Here is a 26,519-nt window from a genome sequence, read left to right as displayed (position 1 = left end):
AAATACCGTTTTACAGGACAGAAAATGGCTCACATGGACACAGAGTTTGGTGTGAAGGGCAGCAGCATCATCAGGGAATGGAGTGGACAGGTCCAGCCTGCTCTGGTCGCCTCTTTTGTGTTCCTCTTCTGTCTGGAAGCCTGTCTGTGGGTCAGAAACCTCAGGCTGAAGAGAAGACTGCCAGGACCCTTCGCCTGGCCAGTGGTGGGCAACGCCATGCAGCTGGGCCAGATGCCTCACATCACCTTCGCCAAGCTCGCCAAAAAATATGGCAATGTGTACCAGATACGTCTGGGCTGCAGCGACATTGTAGTTCTGAATGGAGACAGGGCGATACGGGAGGCGCTCATACAGCACAGCACTGAGTTTGCAGGCAGACCAAACTTTGTCTCTTTTCACTTTGTCTCAGGGGGGAAAAGTATGACTTTCAGCAATTACAGCAAACAGTGGAAGATGCACAGGAAAATTGCTCAATCAACGATCAGAGCATTCTCATCTGCCAACAGCCAGACCAAAAAAGCCTTTGAGCAGCAAATTGTTGCTGAAGCCACAGAGCTAGTTGAGATTTTCCTTAAACTCAGTGCTCACAGCCAGTATTTCAACCCCATGGCTTCAGTCTTTCCCAAAATCCAGTCTGCAGAATGTTTAAGAACTTCAAAGACCTGAATCAAGAGTTCTTCGGGTTTGTCCAGGTGGAGGAGCACAGAGAGACATTTGATCCAGAGGTAACGAGGGATATGAGAGACGCCATTATTGGCGTGATTGACAGCTCTGATAGTGACAACGGGCTCACCAAAGGCCACACAGAGGGGACGGTGTGCGATCTGATTGGTGCAGGTCTGGATACCATCTCCACCGCTCTTCACTGGATTCTTCTTCTGCTGTCTAAACACCCTGAAATACAAATCAAACTCCAAGAGCTCATTGATAAAGTGGTGGGGCGAAACAGGCTACCATCTGTCAAAGACAGAAGCAGTCTGCCCTACCTGGACTACTTCATATACGAAACCATGCGCTTCACCAGCTTCGTCCATGTCCACCACCTCAGACGTCACCATCGAAAGGTCTCCACATGCCCAAAGACACGGTGGTCCTCATCAATCAGTGGTCAATCAATCACGACCCCTTGAAGTGGAAGCATCCACATATCTTTGACGCCCTCGTGCTTCCTGGATGAAGAGGGCTCCCTAGATAAGGACCTCACCAACAACGTTGTGATCTTTTCAGCAGGGAAGAGAAGATGTATTGGGAACCAGTTTGCCAAAGTTTAGATATATTTGTTCTTTGTAATTCTACTATTAAACTGCTCATAGCTTTAAACTGATCCTATGGTTTAACACTGACGCCTTTACATTACAAGATTACTGCCAAACTCAGGGGAGAATTACTGGAAGGTGAATAGAACTGTTGTAAAACTGGTTAAAGAACAGCAATGCAATATATGGTATGTGTTCTAAAATAAATATCTATGCCTTGTATTACAAAGCTTAAATTAACCTAAAACATGCACAAGAGAAGCTTTCTTATGTGCTGGCGTTTGCAATTGTGACGGAGAGACAATATATTTCACTCTTTTTCAAAATGTCTGCCAGTAAATGTATAAAAAGCCAGCACCTTGTAAATGGTATTGGGAAGCCTGTGAGTCATATATTGACCCAACAGCAATTTTCCTCCTAAATTCTGAAAAACTGTGATTGACTCCAATGACTTTGCCACATCACGTACAGAAAAACCGAACAAATGTAATGGAAGTTTTGATGTCTTTGCCCTGAACCACAATTCATAATAAACCTTAAGAATGTATTGTTATTTATATGGTCATTTAGTGAAGTCGAACTAAATTGCAATATAAACTGGTGGTGCTGAATCAGTTTCACTGCAAGCATTCAATTTTTTTCGCTGATGGGGAGAAATCATGTGCCAGCTGTGTGTTCTCAACTAAGCAGTTATTCACCCCGACACTATTTTATCTACTTAGGTATTGAAGCTTTTTCAGATTTGAACTTAATACAAATACAGCATGCAAGTCATCTACATTCACGTAATCTTAAATCATGCATAATACTGTTGTATTCTGAAAATAACTCGTTACATATAACAAACTGTATGTCAGAAAGCCTCTAACTTAATTGCCGGTTATACTGTCTCCACTGCATAATACATCACTATTCAACATGATTTATTTGCCATACCACATCGTATGAATAATACGCTGTTTAGAATAGCTAAATAAGGTTTTCATAATGAACCCAGTGTGAAACAATCTGTACAATGCACAATACACATTTTATATTGATCTCTAACTGAATTGGTCAGATTCCTTTGTCAGAGCAGCCAAAGTGTTGGAGAGGTCAAAGAGATAATAATAGATCCTGATGTCTGGTCTGTGTTGTTGTGAAGGATTAATATGGATTACAGGCCCTGCAGGCCCTTCTTCAGCCATTACAAGCAGGCTGTGACTCAGTACAGGCAACAGTCAGAAGCTACAAGGTTTACTCGTCAATATTTAACTTGTACTTTCTTTCTCTGAACGAACACATTCAGTTTAAGCCAGCAGTGTTATTTCCCATTTAACAATGAACTGAGCAGATTTTTTGTCCTTTAACTGACATCATAAGCAATGCAAGGTGGGAAATAATAAAGACTAGAGATATAAAACACACCAATGTTGGCATTCGGAAGCAGGCAGATCAAGTAAGCACTTTGATTTAACTAAATCAACAAAACCACTTTTGATATGTTAAGTGCTTTTTGCTGATGATACTTCTGTACTTATAGGATGAATGAAAGGCCTACATGTTATAATGTAATTTTACATTGTTGTATTTCTACTTTTACTGAAGTAAGATCCGAGTACTTTTCCCACCAATGTTAGTTGTCACACACACAAATTCACATAAAGCAATGATGACCAGATGTTTTTCACAGCTTTCAAATGCTGCTTACTGGCCTTCAACCTGACATGACCCCCTCTTTGTCTGCACTAGTTTTCTGCCATGGTGATTATTACGCTTTCCATATATATATATAGTATATATATATATATATATATATATATATATATATATATCACCTTTAGTATCATACGATTTACAATGGCAATCATATGATATCTATCTACACCAACAAACACAGTCGACAACCATTTGAAAATTCTTCATTATTTTGGGAAAACCAAAACCACCCAATTGCTGTAAGTATGGTAGATCGATATTAGTTGAGATGTGGGTTCGCAGCGTATCTCATTCTCCCGCTTCCTTTTATCTCCCCTTCCATGCAACATGGGAGCATTTCCTCAGTGCCTGGACCGAGTCTACCTGCGTATTTGCAGAAGCAGCTGTGGCTGAGCTCTGAGGGAGGCTTGTTTTTTGTTCAGAGCACGCTGAAGACATTCTGTACTGCAACAGGCTCTCTCTCTCTCCCTCTCCTTGCTCTGACACAGCGAGGACCCTAGAGGGGAGGAATGGGCCGCCGAAACTCCCCTGTTTCCATCACTGCTTCCCAAAACATCCTTGAAATGTGTCCAGCTGAAAGACTCCCTTTCACCCCGAGTCACCCACTCTCCGCTCCACATAACCCGCAGCCTTCGACCTGCCGAGTTTCACTCCTTAAAAGAAAACAGAAAAGTGTACAGACAGGCTGAGCTTATTTGCGTTCTGCACGTATACGGATCCAAAGAGTGAACTCCCACAAGGTTGTCTCCGCTACCACCAGACACAGCGCAGCACTCTATCTAAAACCCCCTTTCTTCTGCTCGAGGTTTCACATGCAAACTGCAGTCACTGTTTGAGAGATGACACAAATTGGAGGTAGAATTACTTGGAAGCAGACAAATGCAAATCTCCAGAAAAACTCCTTCCCTGCCATCATCTGCTGCAACACAACAGCAGGAAACGGCCTTGTGCTCGTACTCAGGCAGACTTTCCTATAACGCCGCCCTCAACACCAACACACTGACCACAGCTACGTTTCAAGTCCAAAATGTTGCAGACAAATAATATGACTGTAGTCCTGTGTACTCTCCGTTTTGACCCACAGCATCAAACATCTCATTAATCATTCTACTGCAAAAAAGAAAAAACATGGAAGTATCCCAGTAAACATTTTCCTTTGAATAGCCAGAACCAACAGCCTTTGTGGGGTTAAAAAAAAATCGATGACATTTCCAACAAGTCAAATAACCGTCTCTTCTGTCTATTTACAGTAGCATATTTTTATATTTTTAATAGAAACACCCCAAAAAGGAAAATGTCATCTTTTGCCTGACTCTTTAGTCATGAACTGAGGCTACATGTTTTAAGTCTTCCTGTCATCAGAGCACATTGCAATGTGCAAAGAACTCCATTGTGTCCAAAACAAAATGGAAATAGCTGTAATTTGCATGCTGATTCAATGTAATATGTTCCACAGTAGATGTGTGATGTTCCATTTCATAGCTCAAACAATGTTTCCCCTCTTTTGAACCCCCCTGTGGAATTATGTCATCGACATAAACACTGAGCATTATACTAATGTTCCAGTTGACATTATAATCAAGTCATGCCACCTTTAAGTTTGGTATCCTGCTATAGACTCTGTGCCTTAGCACATCACTGACATGGAGTGCAACGATTAGTGATCCTTCACTTTGAGTTTTGGAAAAACGCAACCATAATAAATACATGTGAAGTGATCCTTTTCAATACACAATTACCCAACTCATTTTTTATGGGGCGGGACGGTTGGATGCTTGATGTTTTGTCCGTGTTTTGGAGCAGTGGCAAGGAGAGGACCTTTGATATGAAACAACACAATGTGCAGTTCCATTCGCCATATTTCTTTCCATATAACAAACAATTATTTTCAGGAAGCGCAGGAGGAAGTGATCAGTGATGGTCAGTATGAGTACATGGCTAGCATGTGTTCTTTATTCATGGATGGAAGTGTACACCACAATCTGACACAGTCACTCATTAACTTTGTTTAAGTGGTCCTTTTTGGTTGGAAACTGAGCAACCCTGTCTCTATGATTTATGTTGAATGGCAATGTGACTGCCAGTGTGATGTACATAGCGTGCAGTGAGATAAAAAGGGTATGGGAGCTACGGTGTTGGTGTCTCTTCTCCTCTAGTCCGCCCTCGTCCATCACTGAGACACGCTGACATGGCGGCTGAGGTCGAGAAATGTTTTCCCAGGTTTCCTGCGTGCACTGCAGAGCATTGATACCGCTATCAGACTGCATTAGCGCCATTCAGATTCGTCAGTGTCGGAACAGCTGCACTTCCTTATTTTATTATCAAGAACACAACTTTTTAACACAAGCAAACACAAAAAAACTCACTTAATCTGCCAAACCTAGAGAGCAAATTAGACTACAATAGTATGTGTCCTACAATAGCTCATGATCTCATCCAGCGTGTGAGGATCTGGTAAGCCACAGTAGGTCCTGCACCTTCAGAAGGCCATTAATCTTGTGCAGTGTCGGAGATAGCGGTGTGAGCTCAGACGATAACAAACCACTGGCTCCACTCTTGTGTAATCCAGACTGGAAGATCTTTATGAGACACATACACGTATCTCTGGGAAGCAGACATGTCTGCTTTGTTTTGAAAAGGGAGGAAATAAATCAGATTATTGCTCTGTGCATTTTTACAAGTAACATGAGAACGTTGGAACAGAGTGATATCCCATGCATGAGAGGGAGAGAGACTTACGATAACAAGGAGACGTGCAGATCAGTGAGACTTTTAACTTTTTTGAAGTAATGATATTGATGCATTTTTTTGTTCAGAACTAAAAACTAAATTTTTTCTCACACACACAAGCATAAAAGAGAATAACAACAATATTCACAAGATTTTTGACCTTGGCAGCAGATGATAGGCAATAACTGTAACAGTGCAACAAACTGGAACCCAAAAGCACGACTCTGAAATAGGGGTAACAAAGATGATTGCTGTTACTGGGTACAGGCAGGGTCAAAACCAGGAGATCAGTCCGTGAGGCAAACAAGTCCAAAAAAGAGTCAGGCAGAGAATCGAAGGTCAGGGCAGGCAAGGTCAGGAATACAGCGAGAGCTTGGCACGAAACGCAAGACAGAGTGCAAGTGAGGGGACCTAAATACTGACAGACTAATGAAGGGATGGGCTGCAGATGAGATGGGCGTGAGAAACAGGTGAAGGGAATGAAGGATGATCAGGTGTGAATGGCCAGGTCTGAAATGACATGAGAGTTAATTAAACCAGCAAATAGAATGAAAACAATATAATATGACGGGGAATTTATGACAATAACGCCTGTTTCACAGTCACCAATTTAACCAGTGGCGGCTGGCCAATATAGGGCCACGGGGCTTGGACCCACCTTGAGCCACAAAAATAAAATAAGTATCCGAAAATTATAATAATAATATTTATAAATTATACAAATTGTCAATATTTGTGTTTTAGAGGAATATACCCCAGTAATATTTGTAAAATAGGATATCTGCGCAAAATATATGCTTTTCCTGCACTTCCTGCATGTCCTCTCTGCTTGTCTGCATGTCTCAGCTGCACTGGGGCCGAATCGTTTTGGCCCAGAAGAGACGGGTCTAAGAAGCAGTTTAGCCAATCACTGATTAAAGATATAAATGAGTGATACACAATTTAGCCTATCAGCGTCCTAAAATAGATTCAGCTTTGGTCCAAAGTCGTCTGGCCCAAAGCAGTGCGTTCTCGTCAGGTGTTTTTTTAACGACATGACAACCGCGAGCGCAAGCGAGCACTTCTCTTCCAAGATGACCCACCCGGTAAAATCTCTCCTCCAAGACCCGTTTGCGAGAAGAACTTTGGCAGAGAAACTATACAGGTAAAACAGCTGGGCCCAGATCAACCGGACTTAAGAAGACAACAGACTGGCTGAAAGGGAAGCGGCACATGAAGCTTCTGTAGAGAGGTTTGGCGAGCTGGATGCTGTCGTGCTAATGCCGTATTTTGCTTTATAAATCAACGGTAACAGATCCAGCATAGACAGTTACGGGAGTAAGGGACATGAAGCACTTGTCGGAAAAATTAAGAAAAAATGAGAACACCAGTACATGCATGGATAACTCCGTCAAGCAGCGTTATTGGGCAAAGTGAACGTCACTACCAGCTGTAGGACGGACACAGGATTGAGGTGAAGAAACACAATGAGGAGGTGGATAAAAGCAGGCACACTTTAACCCTAACAAGGTTCATAGGGGCATCCTAATATATAAACATGTATACCAATATAAATATTGTATAATATAAATCACACATATATATATGTGATTTATATTATATGATATTTATATTTTATTATAATATATTTATAATATTTATATTGTATATTTATATGATATGGTATTTATATCTCATATCATACTGAATATTATTATATGATATATATATATCATATCATAATATTAAGTATATGATATATATATATATATATATATATATATATATATATATATATATATATTAATATACTGAATTGTATGAATAAGATGTCCTTATTATGTCAGTGTTGGAATAAATGTTAAATACTTAACTACAAAGTAGAAATGTGTGTTAGATACTTTTTTTGCATTGAATCATATACTGGGATGTTTGCTGAAATTGATCGGATGGCCCTACCAAAAAAATATTGCTCCAGCCGCCCCTGAATTGAACCCAAAGGTTTTGGATTGGGGTTGCGGTCAAAGCTCTACACATGTCAAGGTATTCCACGCATAACTTACTTGGTGAATGGAGGTGTTGTCATATTGAAATAAGAAAGGGCCTTCACCAAACTTTTGCTACAAAGTTGAAAGCAGGCTGTAACCTCCTGGTCTGAAAAGTGAAGCCAATGTGGAAATGCCTTAGCCTTGCAACAATCAGGGGGCGACTTCTCTGGTCTGTACGTGAAATTATAGCAGCTGTATTGGGATATGAAATATCTTGTAACCATCTCCCTGACAAAGAAATTGACACATGCTCCTGTTTTCAAACAGGCTACCCACAGTTCCCCTCTCCACTGAGGCAGAACCCTTGTCCTTCCAGCTTTCACTTTCACGCCGTCCTACTTCAAGCCCTCTTCTTGGTAATGCTTTACGCCAAACCAAAACAATTTAGTAATAAGCTATTTGCGTTCCTAGGGATTCATTTTCATTTGTTTTTACATTTTCCTTTTGTAGTGGGCTGTCAGAGAAGAACAATTTTCTGGAACTGACCACTCTGCTGAAAATACTTTGCCCTATTAAGACTTGGATGCTTGGAGCATGTTGGCTTGTCTGTGTGGGATGTTATATTTCAGTTCCTGTTATGCTAAATGACAATTTCACACAGTCTACATGTTGTTGTGCCTATTTTAAGGAGGTTTTACTGAGAATTATTTTTCTTCTAAATGACTATGAGGACTCCACATTTCAACATTTTTGGGGAATTATTACAAAACATTTTAGGTTGATATGTTTATGCATATGGTTGTTTTTGGTTAAGAATTGTTTGTTTTTTACACAGTTCTGATAAAAGAAATCAGCCTTGATGATCAAAGTCAAAGTTCAATTCTGCTCACGTGGACAAGCTGACGCTGTGTACCCGATGCTTTATTTAGCACTCAGTCACTCAATTGGCAAAGGACCCAACTCACACACTTCTGGCAGGACATACACATTTTCAAGCTCCGTCTCACGCTCTCACTATGCCAAGGCCAATCACGCAGTGTCCAGGGACGCGAGCCGGCGGGTAAAGTAAAATATAGTCAGGCGTGTTTCGCGAGTTGTCACGCCACGCGGTCGGGCTCCACCCATTGCGCAACTGGGAGACAGAAGGAGAGACAGTAGGAGAGAAGGAAGCTGGAGAAAGGGCAGACACATGTAACTTGGAGGAAGTCAGCTTGTATGAAAAAAGACACAAAGTTACTGGCCATCTCACATTTGCACCAGCTCATTTAGGGAACCCATTGGATTTTGGATTATTGCAGAAAATAAGCTCTGTGCAACGTTTAAGGGCTATTAACAAACTACAACATAGTTGCAAAAAAAAACCGCAATGAGGTTGTGAAGGTAGACTATGATGAACAATGACAATTTGCAGTCTCATTTAGCCAATTTTTAGCAGCCGACACTTAAAAACCTCAGAATTGTATCCGCTGACGTATTTTATTAACAAAATGTTAACATCTCCTAAGCTTATGTTAACCACAGTCCTCATTTCAGGGATCTGACCAAAAGTCATAAAACAGACGAGTGAACCATAAGTGCAAATATGCTTCAAACTAATTTCTGACTCATTCCTGCAGCCTTCTAGAGAGAGCACTAAAAATAGGTTGTATTGCTGTAAAAAAGACAGAGAATTTTTTTTTCACAGCAACTATAACTATACATATATATATATATATATATATATATATATATATATATATATATAATTTAGCGAAAACTCGATTTTGACACAAAGTACCCTTATGTGTCTACTACAAATAGCAATGTTTCCAAGATTCAACTATATCAAATAATTAATAAATTGATGTAAAAGAAAAAGGAGTTCCATTGTAACAATAAGAATACAAGCTTTAGAATGCGATGAGACAACAACATAATTTCACCAAGTGGTTTGCAAAGACCAACAATAACTCACCATGACTTTTTGGCTGCTAAATAAAGGCTAGTCGGCAAGGAGTTTCATCATTGATTAGTTGGGTCTAAGTCAGGATGCACAGCAACGTCTCCTAAAGTGGGGGCAGTAAGCCAGCCAATGCTGTGCCCTGAGAAGTTCATTCTACTCTAGATTCAAAACATTTAACGTTCGGTTTGTCAAATAAAACACTTTCGTCAATTATTTTCGCAGCCCGTCTCTTTAGGACACACAGGCACAGCTAATACTCGGTTAGACAATCGTCCAACAATTCCTCGAAAACAGATGTCGACAGGATCTCAAATGTGTGGATGAGGGTGACTCTCCTAGTTTCATCACACTGGCTATCAACATGGTTTGCGGGACAATACATCCGGTGAACCCTTTTGTGGGACTCCACGCTGTAAACAGGCATCTGATTGGGTGCAGGGGGCCACTCAGGACAGAGCGAGAGGTCCTGGAACACAACTTGAGCTGGAGCGGAGGTGAGGATCATAAAGAATAACAGAGCGGGGATGAAGGGTGCTTATGGAAATGCTGGGGCTAACACAAGGTTCCGGAGACACCATTTACTCAGCCTGCCAGCATTAGAGGACTTGGCCGGCGGTTCCTCTCTGAACTCAGAGGACTCAGAAGCCGATCGTGTTCAGAGTGTTTGTGCGGTGGCATCGTATCCACTCAGTACTCCAGAGAGAAATTAGAAGTCAAATTCATAGCAATATTTCTGATTTTCTGCATACCGGTACATCATCTCCAGCTCCCACTTGAGAGGATACTAAGTTCACTGGAGTGTAAAGCCATGCAAAGCGACTGATGACAGCAAATCTGAGTTACAGCATTACATCTTTGGTGGGTGATCTCATGGCGTTATTATGTAAGACCGCGGTGCCCGTGCCAGACAGAGTGCAGGGGAGACATTCAGGTGCAAGCCGTTGAGCACGCAGCTCTCTTCTCTGCCTGCCATACTTGGAAATAGTTTTTTGAGCTTGCTCAACTTGTTTACCCCAATAACAATCCCAAGCCAGGCCTTTTAAAGAGGTAGGGTAAATGCTTTTGAAAAAAACTAAAGCTTTCATGTTTACAATAAAACAAAACCATAAATTTAAACAGTTTAAATAACAAAACTCGCATGCATCAGTGCAGCAGCTCCTGGTGATTACAACATTGTGTTTAGGCAGAAAAGGAGTTAACACATCTGCAGTGGGCTACCTCTGTCTGAACCGTAGTGGCTGGGGGGACCGCTCACATGAGGCTGCTTTCAAATACAATTACATATTTGTGCAAATTATAGCCACTTGCCCTAAAACATTTGATTCTTATTTCTTTAGATGAAGATAAATGACTTGATTTGGAATCATACCAGCGGGATGGGTGATTAACTAGAACACAGAAAAGGAGTATGAAAATAAAGAAAAGCATTTTTGTGACAGTGAGAATCCTGACAACGAAGCACATTCAGACTGGGGTCCCACCCAAGGAACAGCAACTGACACGATGTTCTCTCATCTGGCTGCAAGTGCCGTTTCACTCAAGAGTTGTAAAGCTTGAATTAGAACACATTTGATGACTCAGAGGAAGGGAAAGCGCTGGTGTGAATGACAGCCAGTGACTCAGATTGCTGCACACGCACACACTGTAGGTGGCTTTGGTTTTGTCAACCAGTGCCTGACCTGTGACTAGGAGACACCAGAAAAGAGAGACGCATAACGAAACCCATCATCTCACCCTCCACCACCATCCACCCCATCGCACTAGGCAGAGCGGGCGAGACAGGAGTCGGGTTGTCTGCTATAATTGTCCAAACTAGGATCACATAGCAGAGGAGAACCCATTAAGCAAGTCCTGGACTTTGGCTGACTCCCCAAAAGCATAGGCCCCTCATCACAACCGTTTTTACTCCTCCCACGCGCACTCCCACCCCTTACTGGCTCGGTTGCCAGGAACTAAAGATGTATGGGCCTCTGCAGAGAGCCGCCTCCAAGGTAGCACTTCTCTCCTCTGCCAGCAAAAATAAGACATTATGCTCTCGACTTCTCTCCCTCCCGTCTCAGTAACACAAGTCCTTCTGCATCGCAATGGTCAAGGAGCTGCCAAGAGCTGCAGCCAACAACCACACTCTGCTATGCCCTCCTTTTTTCCCACTTATGGCTCTGAGAAAGATTTACTTTACTTCGCAAGAAAATGTATGTCGATAGGTATATAAATATATCATGTGTATGTCGACAACTGAATTTCATTGTGCATCCCTGTGTTGCATAATGACAATAATTGACCCTTGAATCATTGAATCCTGTCCATTTGAGAGGCAGTGTGTGTTCCCTGAGATACACAAGAGCAGACCACTTGTTGCATTTACTGTTGTTAGATTGGAAATAGGCTATTACATTGGCTGTAGAGTAACTGGACTTGGCCATATTTGAAAACGGATCACAAATGTTGGCGTGCAGATACACGTGGAGATAGACATGCACACCCAAACTCAGTTGTGGGGACATGTAATTGACTCATGCTCATGCCGTAACCCCAGGCACTAATCGTAACCATATTCATGACATGCTCTCCAGTAATCCTTACCCTAACTTTAACCCCAGTCTAATTATAACTCTGTTTCAAACTCCTCATCCCTGAATGGCCCCTTTTCAAAATAATGACAAGACGTTCTAATTTTAGAGGTTATATTGGGAATGTGATTGCTGCACAGATTGGAAAAGAAGAAAAACAACACCTAAAATGTCACTATGATCTCAGCATTTGTTTTAAGGTGAAATACGGATGTATCGCTTTTGCCTTTAAATGATCTTAACAAAACAACTCTAGCCTATAATTAGTTCAGCATCATGTATTTTTATGTCTGCACATTTTACAGACTTTAACATCCAGTGAGTACGTTTCTAATAAAAGATCTAAAAACGCTTAGATATCAAATAGGCACCAACAAACGAACATGCATGCATATTTGACATCTGTCTGTGTGCGTGTGGTAGGTCACCAATATTTGGGGCAGTTCAACTTGAATGTATCGAAGTGTAAATGTTCACTGACGTAATGGACACATCTGTATTCAAAGGGACGGCTGCCTGAGTCCTACTGAGTGAACCAGCTGAGAAAACACTCCTCGCTACACACTGCGCAACATTCAAAACTTTAAATTCCATCGCTCCCATCCCATGGCACCCATTTGGTTTGGCCCGGAGCTGACATCACACCTCCTCCTTATTTCATAACATACTACAGGGGAAGAGTTTAACATGCAGTCCATCACGGGCTGATTTATCACAAGTCATAAAAAGCTGGTGCAGCGTTTGAGCTTTTGAGTGAGATAAGGAAGGAAAAGTATACTTAACACTGCAGTTCAATCATATCCAATTATATCATTTAAAGGGGATGACATGGGAACTCAGCAACACGACAGAAGAAACACAGCGATCTATTACCCCCCCAAATTATTAATTAATAATTTCCCAACGTAAGGGACAGTGCCCAACCTGGAATGGTTCTGATTTTCTAATAAGTAAATATTGATGTTGCACTTAACAATATATTTATCATAATAATTGATCAAATGACTACCTGCCTGGCATTAAGCACAAAGGAAACATGCTTACCTATGAAGCACAGTAAGATGGATGTTTGACCAGATTGACTAGATGCTGTGTTTTTATTAGCATGAAAACTCAGAGTTCAGGATAGACATTAGAACATTATTGTTAACGTACTGTATTTCAGTGGGAGATGAAGTATTCAGACCTTTTACTTACTTAAAAGTAACAATACCACACAGTCAAAATACTCTGTTAAGTTAAAGTCCTGTGTTCAAAATTCTGCTTGACTAAAAATACCAAAATACCACCAGCAACATGTACTAAGTATCAAAGGTTGAAGTCCTTACTATGCTAAATGCTCCATTTCAAAGTATTAAATCACAGAGCCTTCAAAGGACCCAAAATATATTTTTTCTCTCAAAAAGATTAGTTATTATTATGTCTTACAGGATCAAAATTATAAGATGACAAGATAAAAATGTTTTTGGGGACTTCAGAGGCTCTCCTGTTTTTTTTTTGGCTGCAGGCATTAAACATTATCACAGGTACAAACTACAACAATGCATCATATTTAATAAGTTGATCACATGTGTTCTGTATAAATTCAAAGGGAAAATGATTACATTTGATTTTAAGATGCAATAGAGTAGAAAATAAACATCTCTCTATATACTGTATATATATATATATATATATATATATATATATATATATATATACTCTTGGTAGTGCACAGCAATTAAGTGGCGTTGGGATCCCACTAATGTGAGAACCAGCCATTAATGGTTTAACTCTATATTCAAATAGAAAATACATTATAATTTAGTGCTTAGAAGCTCAGATACAAATATTTCAACTGAATCTACATGCAATCATCCATAAGAGAGCTACACATATTAATCACTACTAACATGGGTCCCTGGCTTTCATCCCACAATGCATCAGTTTTCCTAATGGCTGTGGTGACTTGTGTGACCATGTCTCTACTCATAAAGGTTGTGTGGTCACACAGTGGTTTTAATAGCAGTGATGTTAACCATTATCCTATGGCATTATGAAAAAACATGCAGGATTTGATGATTTGTTGCTTTTATGAAACATTCAATCATATTCTCTAACACGCATGCATCGAGTTCAACAAGATCTCTCCAGACATTGTAAACACAATGAACAAAAGAATGACTCAGTACTACAAACAATGTACAAACACATAGTAATGATAAATACTGTAGACTCAACAACAAATCTATATTATTTAAAAAATAGGGCTTCAATTGCCTAGGGAAGTATTTTTACAGATTGTTTATTTTTCTTACAATCCAGTATTTAGACTTGTGTCAATTTAGCCAATTGAAAAGATTAGTGGCTAAATGGGAGTGATGTAGTACAGAAGAGCTGGAGAGAGAGCAAACGCCTCTCTGTGACTCACCCTAGTTACCTCCTGACCTTACACAGAGGTCAGCGCTCAATAATTGATATTCGGTTAATATCCATGCCACTTTCACATGGTAAAAAAGGTATGATCATCCTTCTTGTTGGCATCTGACATCTAGCATAGATTGATCAGTTGGGTATTAATGTAGTGTTTAGCGGCGTTGTTTCTTTCTTCAGGATGCACTAGAAATGGAGGATATACCAAAGAGCAGGCTGAAAGGATAAATCAAAATAACAGACAGACAAATCAACAACACCATTTCAGTGTAAGGAGAGCCAGCACCATCCATTGTTTAACACTATTCTGGGAATTGCGCTCATTCATGCAAAAGCAGTGTTAATTTGTTAGACTGCTAATTAGATGTAAGCAGACTTTGTTGCTCAGCATGCCAACTGTAACACACATGGGAAACAGTGCACTCGCACTGAGGAAATGACTGAGCTGGGATTGATGAAATTTCATGAAGGCCGAGGACGTTTATCACTGGTTGTAGAAACAGCTAAACACAAGAGCAGCTTGATGCAAGCAGAAATCTGTGCAGTCCGTGTGGTATATCGGGGTCCTAAGGCCGGATAGGGAAGTAACTCACTAGAAAGGGTGAAGGAAAGAAACAAATCTTGAGGCATATTCAACTTTGGCAGATCCTCTCCGTGGTAATATAAGAATGGTGAACTCGTAGAAGAAATATGTTTGGTTTTCAAGAATCTGGCAACAAGTCCAACAAAGCTTTTGCTTGCATTTCCTCTGCATTTGGACTGACATTCAAAATGCCTTGGATGCCTCTACATGCCATCAGATGTGGTCAAATAGCTTGCAATGAAAATATTGGCCGTGATTATCTGACATTAGCTTGTAGTGTCGTATAAGGTATTTTGAGGCATAAGAAAACAGAACCATATCTTTAGGAAATTGCTTTATCTAAGCCTCACTGATGTTGGAAGGGGAGCAGCAACTCTTACCCAATTGGATAAGCTTGTGACATCTCTTTCAGATGAGTGTTGGGAGGAAACAGATAAAGCTTTCCATGTGGTATGTTCTTTTTCTGGCTCATTCATTTGCCCCACTGCCAGAGAATGGAGTTTAATGGAGTAGTACAAGTAAGACGAGGGGGAGTAAACGGAGGAACACTAAACATGCATGAAGGAAAATAGTCCCCCCAGATGACCGTGATGACTGGGGGACAGAACGTGTACGGATCTAGGCGAGCGGCCAAGACAAACGGCCCGAGGGGGCAAAGTGGAAGCCATAGCCGGGAGAGGGGGAGTTCAAATAAAGGATATGGGGGACAAGGCGAGACAAATGCCATTACAGTGCAGAATGTTTTTTTCTTAAAAGCCAGGAGGGAACCTGGGAGTTGTAGGAGTGTGTCCTCTGAGGATGGGATTGGGGGTCTGGTTGTACAGCCAATCCGCGTGCTTAACATGCACAAACATGCTGCATGCGAAAACACACTGTACACTGCACGGAGCCAGCAGTGTGTCTACTGCCTGTTCCCCTCATTCTCGCATACACACACTCGATGACCTCCTGGGCGCTGTGTTTTCTGCGCCACGGTATGTACGGCCAAGTCACACAGCTTGAGCTGCCGGGAGGTCCAGAAACCCGGAGGGAGATGCTACGTGACAGAGAGCAGGCAGTGTGTGAATGTGTGTGTGTGTCAGGTTGGAGGAGCAAAAGTGGATATGTTGTGAATGCTCTCGAGAACATCCACGGGTGTTTTGGCAATTGTGTACATGACACAATTGGTTAGAAAGACGGTAAAATAAGACAGAGGGCACAACATCTGATATCCATATGTTCATTTGGCCAAAACCATTTTAATCAAGTTTGTGGCTTGGTGGAGCCGAAGTAGCTGCTTATGAAATCAAGAATACAACAAGAGGCACACAACATTCATACGACCGGTCACACACGCACACAAACCAACACAGCCTCTATGTGATGGTTTGTGTGCGTGAGTGACCGTGTATACACGCTGGGCCGGCTCCACCACGCAGTGAGAGGGCATATGAGGTTCATGCTGCATCGATTGCTTGCTCCAAACTCTGAAAGTGATTTTCTCACTGTATCTTGAGGAAATGAATCATTAGGCTCTGGCCCAATTGGGATGGCTCGGACATGGAATAAGAAGCAGCCACTCACCCCGGGCTGGTGCATTTGGAGTGTGCACCGAGACGAAGGGGAAGATGGGAAGCAGCCCACGAGAGCCGTGACAGGAGGGGGAATTCAAAATGGCAGGGATGCAAGCATGCGGAGGGCTGGAGAGGAGAGCTGGAGGAGATGGAGGGATGGAGAAGGGGAAAGGGGAGCCTCTGTGTCTTTGAGTCAACAGCTCAGAGACAGACTTGTCTTTCCTGGAACACAACAGGAGCACTCAACACAAGTATAATGCCTGGTATTAATCTTTCTGAGGTCATCTTGCACACATCTTTGTTATATTTGTGCATTAATAGCTCTTTTTTTACTTGTTTTCTCCCTTTGTTCGATTCTATTGACTTTGTCACTGATCACACGCTGATTTTACTTTACACTGTGTATTGATTTTTTTTTTTATGCATTCCACATACCGACAAACTCATAATCGAACTTAGTTAAATTTCCCAGGGTGGCCTGTTGACTGCGTTCCACGAAAAGTTTAACGTTGGAAGTTCCCTGTAGAACTTTCTGACCTCTCACCGATCCCGAGTGTACGGGCGTAGAAGAAACATCCATGCAATGTTGAACAGCTGTGCTTCCTAACTTAAGTTATATCCATGTTCGATGAATAACCCACTCGTGATTATGCATAGTTTTCTTTATTATGCTGCAGATTAAATTTAACACACCAATTTTAAAACCACGTGTTGCTATTCAGTACTCGATGCCCAATCAACTTTTGATTGATATATATAGACTCTTTTAGAAAAATAAAATATGATGAAGAAATAATAAAACCAAACAGGAAGACCTTCCAAAAACAATATGTCAGCATTTGTATACCCAACAGCCGAGTGGTTAGGGCGCATACCACATGGGTGCACATGTGTCATGGTTATTATCAACACTAAGATGATTTTGTTTTAATTGTGAAGATTTAGCGTCTTCTTAATGGTGTTTATTAAATGCTGTAAACTGTTGCCATTGTCTTTGGCCAAATCCGGCCAAAGACAATGGCCACTTCTTTGCTTCCTACCCCCTAGTTCCACGGCCTTGCTCGGACCACACACACCTAGTAGTGAACCCACCTCATCAATGAGCACTACACCACTGGTTGTGATGCCATTGAAAAAATCAAGTTGTATATGCTGGCGGAGGACTAAAATGTGAAAAACATTTCAAACTTAATCATCCCTTTTGGAAAGTAATATGCTTGTTTGCATAATTCATTAAACTCTCTCTCTCAGTCATTTGTGAAATTTGTATTGAAATTCTATTTTTTGATACAGAAGGGTGTTTCCTTAGGGTGATATCTGTCCAATTTGCCTGAAATACAGAGTAATGTTACAGCTCTGGTAAGTCAAATCAAGGAAAACTGCCATCGCTCAAGATTTTCAAACAATCTAATTTACTGCTCTTGACTTTTTGAGCTGTAATTCTGCAAGCTCCAAGCTTGCTTCTCCTAACTCCCATCTTGAAGTGTTCATGAGTTGATGAGCGACACAGGAGAATGCAAAGCTCCATCTGGGTCATCCCAGCATCCTAAAGTGACCCACTAACATGAGTGCTGATAGGAGATGAGGAGGATATGACTTATGTGGAATGCAATTTGGTTTAAGATAAAAAGAGGAGTGTTGAAGATAACCCAGACTTTTCCTAGAAGCGGTAAGAGGTAGGAGGAGTGAAAATAGAGAAGAGAACAAGCAAAGATAAGAAAGGGAGGTCTGGATTAAATGTTAAGCCTCATTACTCAACCTTCCACTCCGTTTAATACAGAGGGAGATAGAGACAGACGGAGAAATGGAGTGAAAATGCAAACATAAATAGCACATTTAATTGTGTGTGTGTGTGTGTGTGTGTGTGTGTGTGTGTGTGTGTGTGTAGCAGTGTGGGTGTGCATGTCTCTCCTGTGACCCCATGCTTTGGTTGTAGCTTATAATAAAGCAGAAAGTTATGAATTAGATACGTGTGAGCTATTGGCCTGGGAATACCGCAACCATCCCAACCACACTACATTTCAGAATGTAACGTTCTGCCCTCAACTCCATCTATCATCTTGTAAAGCCATAACGTTTCCACTTTACGATGAGTTGCACAGTCGAGCCCCTCCCGAGCGTACCTCAAAACCCAGAAATGTGTGTGTTCCGGATGCTTGTTATCTGTCACAACAAGACAATAAAATCCCACTGCCAGATGAGAATTTATTGTCGTCATGAAGTGGTGTTCTGCATGATTGCTGCAATAGCAGGTGTTTAATATAACTTGTTTTTACTGATATGTCTGGGGTTTACAACACTGCACATGATTTGTATGCGTCACCTGAACTCCCAATCGCTCTCAGCCTGAGCACCCAGAATGCGATGTGAGGGATGCAGGGCATGGAGAATAGCAAGGGAACCCCATCAGACATATGGTCTTAATCAGAGCCAGTACTACCATGACATCACTGTCACATAATTGACTCTCATCGTCCGTCCGTCCCTCCTTTGTTGTCGGGGCAAGTGAAGGCCACAGCCGTTGAAGTTTTCCTCTTCCACGTGAGCATGCTGTTGACCGTGGATTGCAATATCAAAGACCGCTTTGCATCTGGATTATTCTGTTCATACAGTTCTTTCCTGGCTGGATATTTAGCAGACAGTCAGGCTCTTCATTTCAAGAATCTCCAGATTTATGAATGGAAAATCATTTTAGGGATTTGAATTGGACAATGTCATGTCTGCTTCTGTAGCTGACGCACACTCGTAAAGGATTTTACAGTCCTAATAAATCACAAACACTTCAGCCCTCACATTAGGTCGAGTTTAGCATCAGATAGCAAAGGGACCATGGCAACAAGTGATCACCAGAAGTCAGGAAATGGACGACAAAAAAGATGTGAATAAATGTTGATATCAACCGCTACGGCAAGCAGCTTCTTACGCTATAGCTGAGGAGACACGCTTCAGTAATAACCTCTCAGTGCTCTCTGTATGATATAGGGTAACTGCCAGGGCAGCTACGGTGCAGTCTGGCTGTTGTTGCTTTGTGTTAAACAAAGTCAAGCTGTCCCTTCGTTCCTGCCAAGCTCATCGTCGTTGTTGTTTTTCTAGGAGCAGCCATTCGTCGCGTAGTGAGGCTGCGGTGATACACTCAGCCGATTACCTCTGCCGGACTCGTTCAGAAACAACAACCACATGCTGCAACATATAATACAAAACATGATAATAACCACAGGCCTGATGGGAATCATGATGTGACTCAGTCCTCGTGGTATGCATCCATGTTGTCATTCCTCTCTGTCTGTACAACTATCCATCTCCCTGTCCTTCTATATTACTTTACAGACGTACTGACATGCTGTGATGGTTGATAAAGGGTCAGCCCTATTCAGATTAGGACTTGACAATGCACTGAGATTATGTATGTTGATGTTAACATGCATGTGAAGTAATCACATTTTAAAACGGAATTTATTCGAGGCCCCACGCTTTAACTCCCACTCTATCGATGCAAATCTCAGTGAACACTGAGTATAGCATAACTAATTCCTCCTCACAGTAACACCTTAGACAGAAGCTCTACTGTATATAAGTGAGTCTTCAGGAAAAGGTGTATTTAACAACTGTAAAATGTACTACATTTAAGCCATAATTGACTGTTTTTTAATAAATCTACAAGACTATAAATGTTTACAAGTATCAACATTGTTTACTTTTTTAGGTAATTCTATGATATTTAAACAAATGTTTGTCTTTGTGGGAGAGTTGGCAATAAATACTTTTATGATCTGGTAATGGCAGGAAATAAAACATAATGAACGAGCTGAAAAGTGGTGGTGAGACTGGGGTCTTTAAAGGGATGGTTGATATATTTAGGAAGCTCAAGAACTGAACGGAAGAAAACCTAATCACCACCAGAGTTTTTACATTTGAATTATAAGTTAGGCTGATTGCCTAAACTTAACGAAAATAAATTGAAAGACATACGTTTATAGCCACCGATTTGCAAATAAATTCCACCGGATCTTGAACATTTGTTCCTTTTTTTGGTCCTGAATTCACATTTAACAAAGAGTTGTCTATTTCTCTCTAACTAAAACATGCAGTGAAAGCTCTGTCGACTATAAATGAACATTGCTGTAGTCAAACTGGGATGCAGCACAGATGAGGATGAGGAATGCTGAACAACAAACTGTTGTTTGTTGTTCATAATGATATGGATATGTTTAAGCCGTCATAAATCTCTCTTCTGTTCCCTTTGTATTAATGATACATCATGTTGTTTCCCGTTAGTAATAGTCCAATCGATCCCAGTTGTATTTGTCCATAGAGACATGCTCCTTGCACAAACTCCAGCTCTGAATTGAGCTGATGGGAGGAAACAAACTGTGTAGCAACGTGCCGATCCACACCTCTGATGATATTATTCTTAATCGCTGAGAGAAAGTCTCATTAAACAAAACCCTTCCAGTGTGCACAACCACTGTTTTTTTTTAACAAAACGTTCACCTGGTGACACCGCCTGACGTGTTTCACAGCGGGGCTGGGTTGTGTAATTCCTAGAGCCAGTGGTATCATCTATCAGTGAGCGCAGCAGGAAACAGTAGGAAGAGAGGTGAGCTCGGGTAAAAAAGAAGAGCGGAGAATTTAACCCTGCGAATATCTCTGCAGCTTGGAGACACTTTATGTAAGCTGCTGGGTGCAATCTGGAAAACAGCAAAGGAAAGGAGGGCAATGATGTATCTACTTGCAGAGGAGGGACTGTGGAGCGCTGCAGAGGGGAACTACACTTCCCAGGCAGTTGCAGACACACAGAAGTATACATGCAAAAGTCTCAAGGAAAAATTCATGTCCCAACAATACAGTGATTCATCACAATTAAGCAGATGTAAACCTATACGGAGTGTAACCCCAACACCCAATCTATCAGAAAGCTGCCTGTTGTCTCTGCTCTGCCACAGTTTAAATCTCTCCGCTGAAGAATGGAATATTACTCCAACACACACCTACAGTAAATCATCGTATACACACACCGCCTGCTGTATAATTCATTCCCATTCAGTCTCCACGAAGCGATTTAAAGCGATTGCTTTAGCAGCGCAGCTATCCTGTGCAGGTCTTCAACTGCACATTCACAGTGAGTAAATCCGTCAGACACATTTATCACAGAGTGCTTGGCCTTTAGACACTATGCTGATCTGACAATGATTGGTGTTTCTATTTTTGAATAAATACCACACGTTAAATAGATTTTCCTGTGTGGAATTAAATAATTGTTTTTCACTTTTAATGTGTATTGTTACGGTTACAACATACATTACAGGGTATGAAGGAAGGATATTTTAAACAACCCTGAGCATGTTGCAGGATAAGCTCTAGTTATTGCTTTCATTTGAAGAATTACATAATCTAATATGAAATATTTTGCAGTATTTACAGTGGATATTGCTTTTTTGTCTATTTTCAAGGTCTCTGCATAGTAGAGTCAGATTAACAGCTGTGGTATTTAGTTGTGTTATTTACATTTGTATGACTATAGTATAGAGACAAAATACAAGATTCTTTATACACTAGTAGCTCATTTGACGGAAGCGTTGCAGCAACAGGCCATTGCACTTTAACCGAGCAGGCAAAGGCAAAGGCCTCATCAAAAGATCTAACTGCTTCCTGTGGACCCACTAGGGATGTGCTCCACTGTCCCCACAGGTCACAGGGGAGATGACCCTGCACTTCAATAACTAGCAGCAGATGAGCCGACGCAGGAAGACACTGCTGGAGTCCAGGAAGTGGCTCGAGTATGAACATGTTTGGAGAGAGTTTTCTTTTAGCATATTTGCGGGGCCACGGCGACGGCCCTGCTGCTTTCCTGTTTTCTTTGCTGAAGTAGATCTCAGGTTAGCGGGGACAGATAAAACAGGGGAAAAGCGACATTCCAGAGGAAAACCCCTTTCTATTTTCACACCACAAAGGATTCAGATGGAAACTCATTCATCTATGAGACTACTGAAAGCCAATACAATAACAAGTCGACCCCCCAAAGGGAAAAGCAGTGTGACAGTTGAATATTAATTAAAATGTTCAGTATGTGGAAGTTTTTCACCAATGTGAAAGATGTGGTGGAAAAAATCAGAGACAAGCAACACACACTTGATGACCATTATCTTGGAAACCAGTAGGTGGCAATCTTCTCAGCAATCCTCACTAAGCACCTATGTCCCTGCCTGAAGGGGACACATATTAGAGGCTCTAGATCCTTTCAGGCAGTAATGACCCTGTCATAGCAGACACACTCGACAGTAAACAGTCTTCATTCGTTCTCACAGTACTGAGCTTTGTCAAATGTAGCAACAATATATGATAAAATCTGAAATAAACATAATCGTATGTAATGGTAAACCACTTGGGCGATGATTATATGTTCAACATTGATTGTGGTTCAGGGCACTACTTAATGGGCTCTGGTTTTCTCAGATTCATGTGCGTCTACCATCACAACATCCAGCTGCCATCAGGCTTTAAATGACCCTTCCCACTGAGCATGACATGCAGAGCCTTGCTAAATGTCCGTCGGGCTCCTCTGTCATCAGTGTGACATTTCATTCATATTGCTGATTTTATCAAAGTCCTCGCCATTGTTGTTTGCTCTGGGTCTCCGTCTTTCACCTTCCCTCCTCAGCCACCAGGCTGATTACAAATTATTACTGTTGCGCTGAGCAGGAAATTAATAAATCTCTGATGAGGAAATTAGAGTTCCAGACAGTGTGTGTTTTTTTTTCTAAACTGAATCCTTGTGACTTTATGGGCAGTGTAAGCAAAATGGTAATGTTTGTTAAAATGTATATGTCTTTGCAAAAAGCGAGGCCTGAAATAAAAGGAACACGTGTCATGTTGTAGAGACTCACACCTGTTGAACCTCGCTTAAAGGGCTTTTAAAAGCAATGGTTAAAATACTAGACAACATATTTACTTTTCAAGGGACCTCTGTACCGAGGGCGTTTCATTCCGAATAATGAGAGCTCAGCATAAAGGGCATTTCCTCCGCCTGGCCACCGTTTCTCACGTCAACAAACAAGCGACGCCATCAGTTGGGCAACACTTCAAGCGCTGGAGCGCGCGACGCTGTTGACAGATGCTGCGAGAAGAGCTGCGATTGGTCCGCCGCGGTGGGTGTTTCCGCATTCCGGGAACAGCTTTCCGTCAGCAGCGCAAACCCGTGAGAGGACCGCCGCGTCTGCGTGAAGAAGCGCCCTCGGTGTAGCAGGAGTAGCGGTGCGTCGCCGGGGAGCAGCGATGCCTTACATGTTCGTCAGTACGCAGATCCGACTGGTGTGTATCTCGCATCTGTAACCGACTCGCGTCGTGCTTTGTAGGAGAGACGCGCTCGAGCCGGGTAGATTCAGGGATTTGTTTATTTGCCAGAGCAGAATAGCGCAAACCAGTAATCAATCAGGGTGGCCACTCGCAGATTGCAGTTATGCAGGCGTAATATTCCGCATGCTGGAAACAACAAACAGTCAAGCCGACAAGCGCAGCGACCAATGTGCGGATGTTGTTTGTTGTTGTTTTTGCCAGGGGGCCTTAAATCAAAAACACATGTTCCTCAGTCGTCGACCTCTTGTTGAGCTCATTTAGTTGACTGCACGACTCGTGCAACCTAATTCTAGAGCCTGAGTATCTGACGATCTATTTTTAGTCCGTCTAGTTATTAGAGATTATGATGTGCACCTGCCAGAGGGCTCCAGGTGTAGCTGCACACATAACAGATATTGTTTTACCAAAGCCTTCACAATCAATCTTAAGCAAACTATCAGCTGTATAGTTAATGTACTTAGTTACTTCTTACAGGAGACTGGTCCAACAAATGTGGGGGATGAATATTCGGATCCTACCATCATGAATTACCTGGGAGCAAGGAAAACAACCATGCTGGGGAACAATTTGTGAGTATTGGACATTAAGTAAAAGAGGCAGGTAGATAGCTAAATGTGGACAATATCTGAAGATGAAGAGTAAACGGAGAGATTCGTCAGCATTGTTCAGCTCAGGGTGTCAGCCATGAAAGCCCCACAAATGAAATGTCTCACAGGATGAAGAAGTGATATCCTGATTTGACCATTTTAATGAGACAATCTCACAAACAGGGAGAAGTAAACTGCAACGGCACCGCTCGGATGCAGCATCGGCTTCAGGTGGGCTGTGAATGTGGTCGCACCATGTTTCCATAATTAGGCCCTTAACACTGTGTTTTATTTAACTTTGGCAGTTAACGTGTCCATATTGATAACAGAGCTGAGATCAGGTCACATGGAGGGAAATGAAAAGCCCCGTCCAATGTGGTTGAAGAAGGCTGCTGCTTTGCAGATTTAGAATAAACCATTCAAGCCGATGCAATACAGATAAGGGAAGTGTTGTCATAGGCAATCTGATTCAAATGCTGCTGGGAAATGAACCAAGGTGTGGAAGGAAGTGAACAAGCACCAGAACAATTAACGGCATTCTACTTTCCAAGCAAAGTTTACTGAAACACAGAGAAATCCCACATCTGTGGAAAGTTGAATGACTTTGTGTTTATGCTCATGTAGTTCCGAGTACCATGTGGACGACCCACCTCGCCTGGTGTTGGACAAGCTGGAGAAGATGGGCTTCCGCGTGCTGACGATGACGGGGGTGGGACAGACGCTGGTGTGGTGCCTCCACAAGGAGACGGTGTGATGGAGCGAGTATTGGCCGTATCAAAATGCCTCTAGAAGCCTTAAACAGGATGAATGAATCATGCTGAAGAACTTTGTCAACCTTTGACAGCTACATAATCAGTCCCTTGTCAAATAAAAATGAAGTCCTAAAGTTGAGATTATCCCAGACGTAAAGTTTCAGATTACCTTCAATAGGTGACAGGTCGCCAATTTCAAGGAACTACCAAACTACATTCCAGGGAACTTTATAAGGTCCTTACTTAGCCCATATTGTTTGCTATTTACTAGTGGTGACCAGGTGGCAGTGTTGAGTGAGGTCCAGTTAAACTGTTAATATATCATTTGCCAGTAAAACGTAAAGGCATGTCTCTAAATTCAGCCTTAGCAAAAGAGGGTATGCCAGATAGACATATTTGCACTGTGTAAAGATGTTTTCAAAAAATGTATCATATGTGTATCATTAAATAATCTAATGATGTGGATTGATTGTGTCCTTATGAATAGAAGAAAACTATTTGAAATCCTGCTGCTAATCCATAAATCAAACATTACACGTGAAAAAGGATTAACATGCTTTTATTGCGATCCCTCGCAGCTCTGTGGCACCTTTACAGGGATGCTGCATGCCCCAAGATGAGGCACTAGCACTGCACGCACACAGAGTGCAGCCCTCAGCCCGTGAGAGCCAAAGAACACTGGGTGGTTTCAGTACAGCCCCCGGTCTGCGAGCACATGTCTGGGGCCAGCCCGGATCACTAACCCACAAACCAGAAACGTTTCCAGTCAGCTTACAGACAAACTCTTACCAGTCCCGCTGCCTCGCACGTGACTTGGCGTCCACTTCCGTACTAAAGATCAAAAAGGTGCCGGTGCATTGCAGTCCTGTGACCACGGAGAGACCATACGCTGTTTGCGTACTAAGACGCGACTCAAACATAACAAGGAAAACGGGGCGGAAGGCGATACTTTGAAGAGTCCAAGGCTGTGCGGTAATGTTGACGGGGCCGAGGCATGCAACAGGCTCATCCTCCCATCCGGATTCGCATGCAGCACAAGCCACTGTCTGATCACGGCAGGGTTGGTGGTAATCGTGTTTCCTGTAATTGTATTTCCTCTGTTGTCATTTGGACACA

General features: G+C 41.9%; 1 protein-coding gene and 1 pseudogene across 1 annotated transcript; both read left to right on the top strand.

Moving 5' to 3' along the window:
• Window positions 1-24: 24 nt before the first annotated feature.
• Window positions 25-4,585, top strand: LOC117751673 (annotated as a pseudogene).
• A 19,180-nt stretch (window positions 4,586-23,765) lies between these two features.
• gchfr (GTP cyclohydrolase I feedback regulator) lies at window positions 23,766-25,868 on the top strand. Its single transcript, XM_034563437.1, is given in 4 exon segments — window positions 23,766-23,946; window positions 23,949-24,019; window positions 24,539-24,633; window positions 25,276-25,868. Coding segments are annotated over 4 exon segments (420 nt in total). The 5' UTR covers window positions 23,766-23,822; the 3' UTR covers window positions 25,406-25,868.
• Window positions 25,869-26,519: the final 651 nt, after the last annotated feature.

This window comes from Cyclopterus lumpus, chromosome 22 (genome assembly GCF_009769545.1).
Source record: "Cyclopterus lumpus isolate fCycLum1 chromosome 22, fCycLum1.pri, whole genome shotgun sequence".
NCBI classification, from domain to species: domain Eukaryota; kingdom Metazoa; phylum Chordata; class Actinopteri; order Perciformes; family Cyclopteridae; genus Cyclopterus; species Cyclopterus lumpus.
The sequence above is the reverse complement of the archived record's forward strand: the minus strand, read 5'-3'. Positions and strand labels throughout refer to the sequence as shown.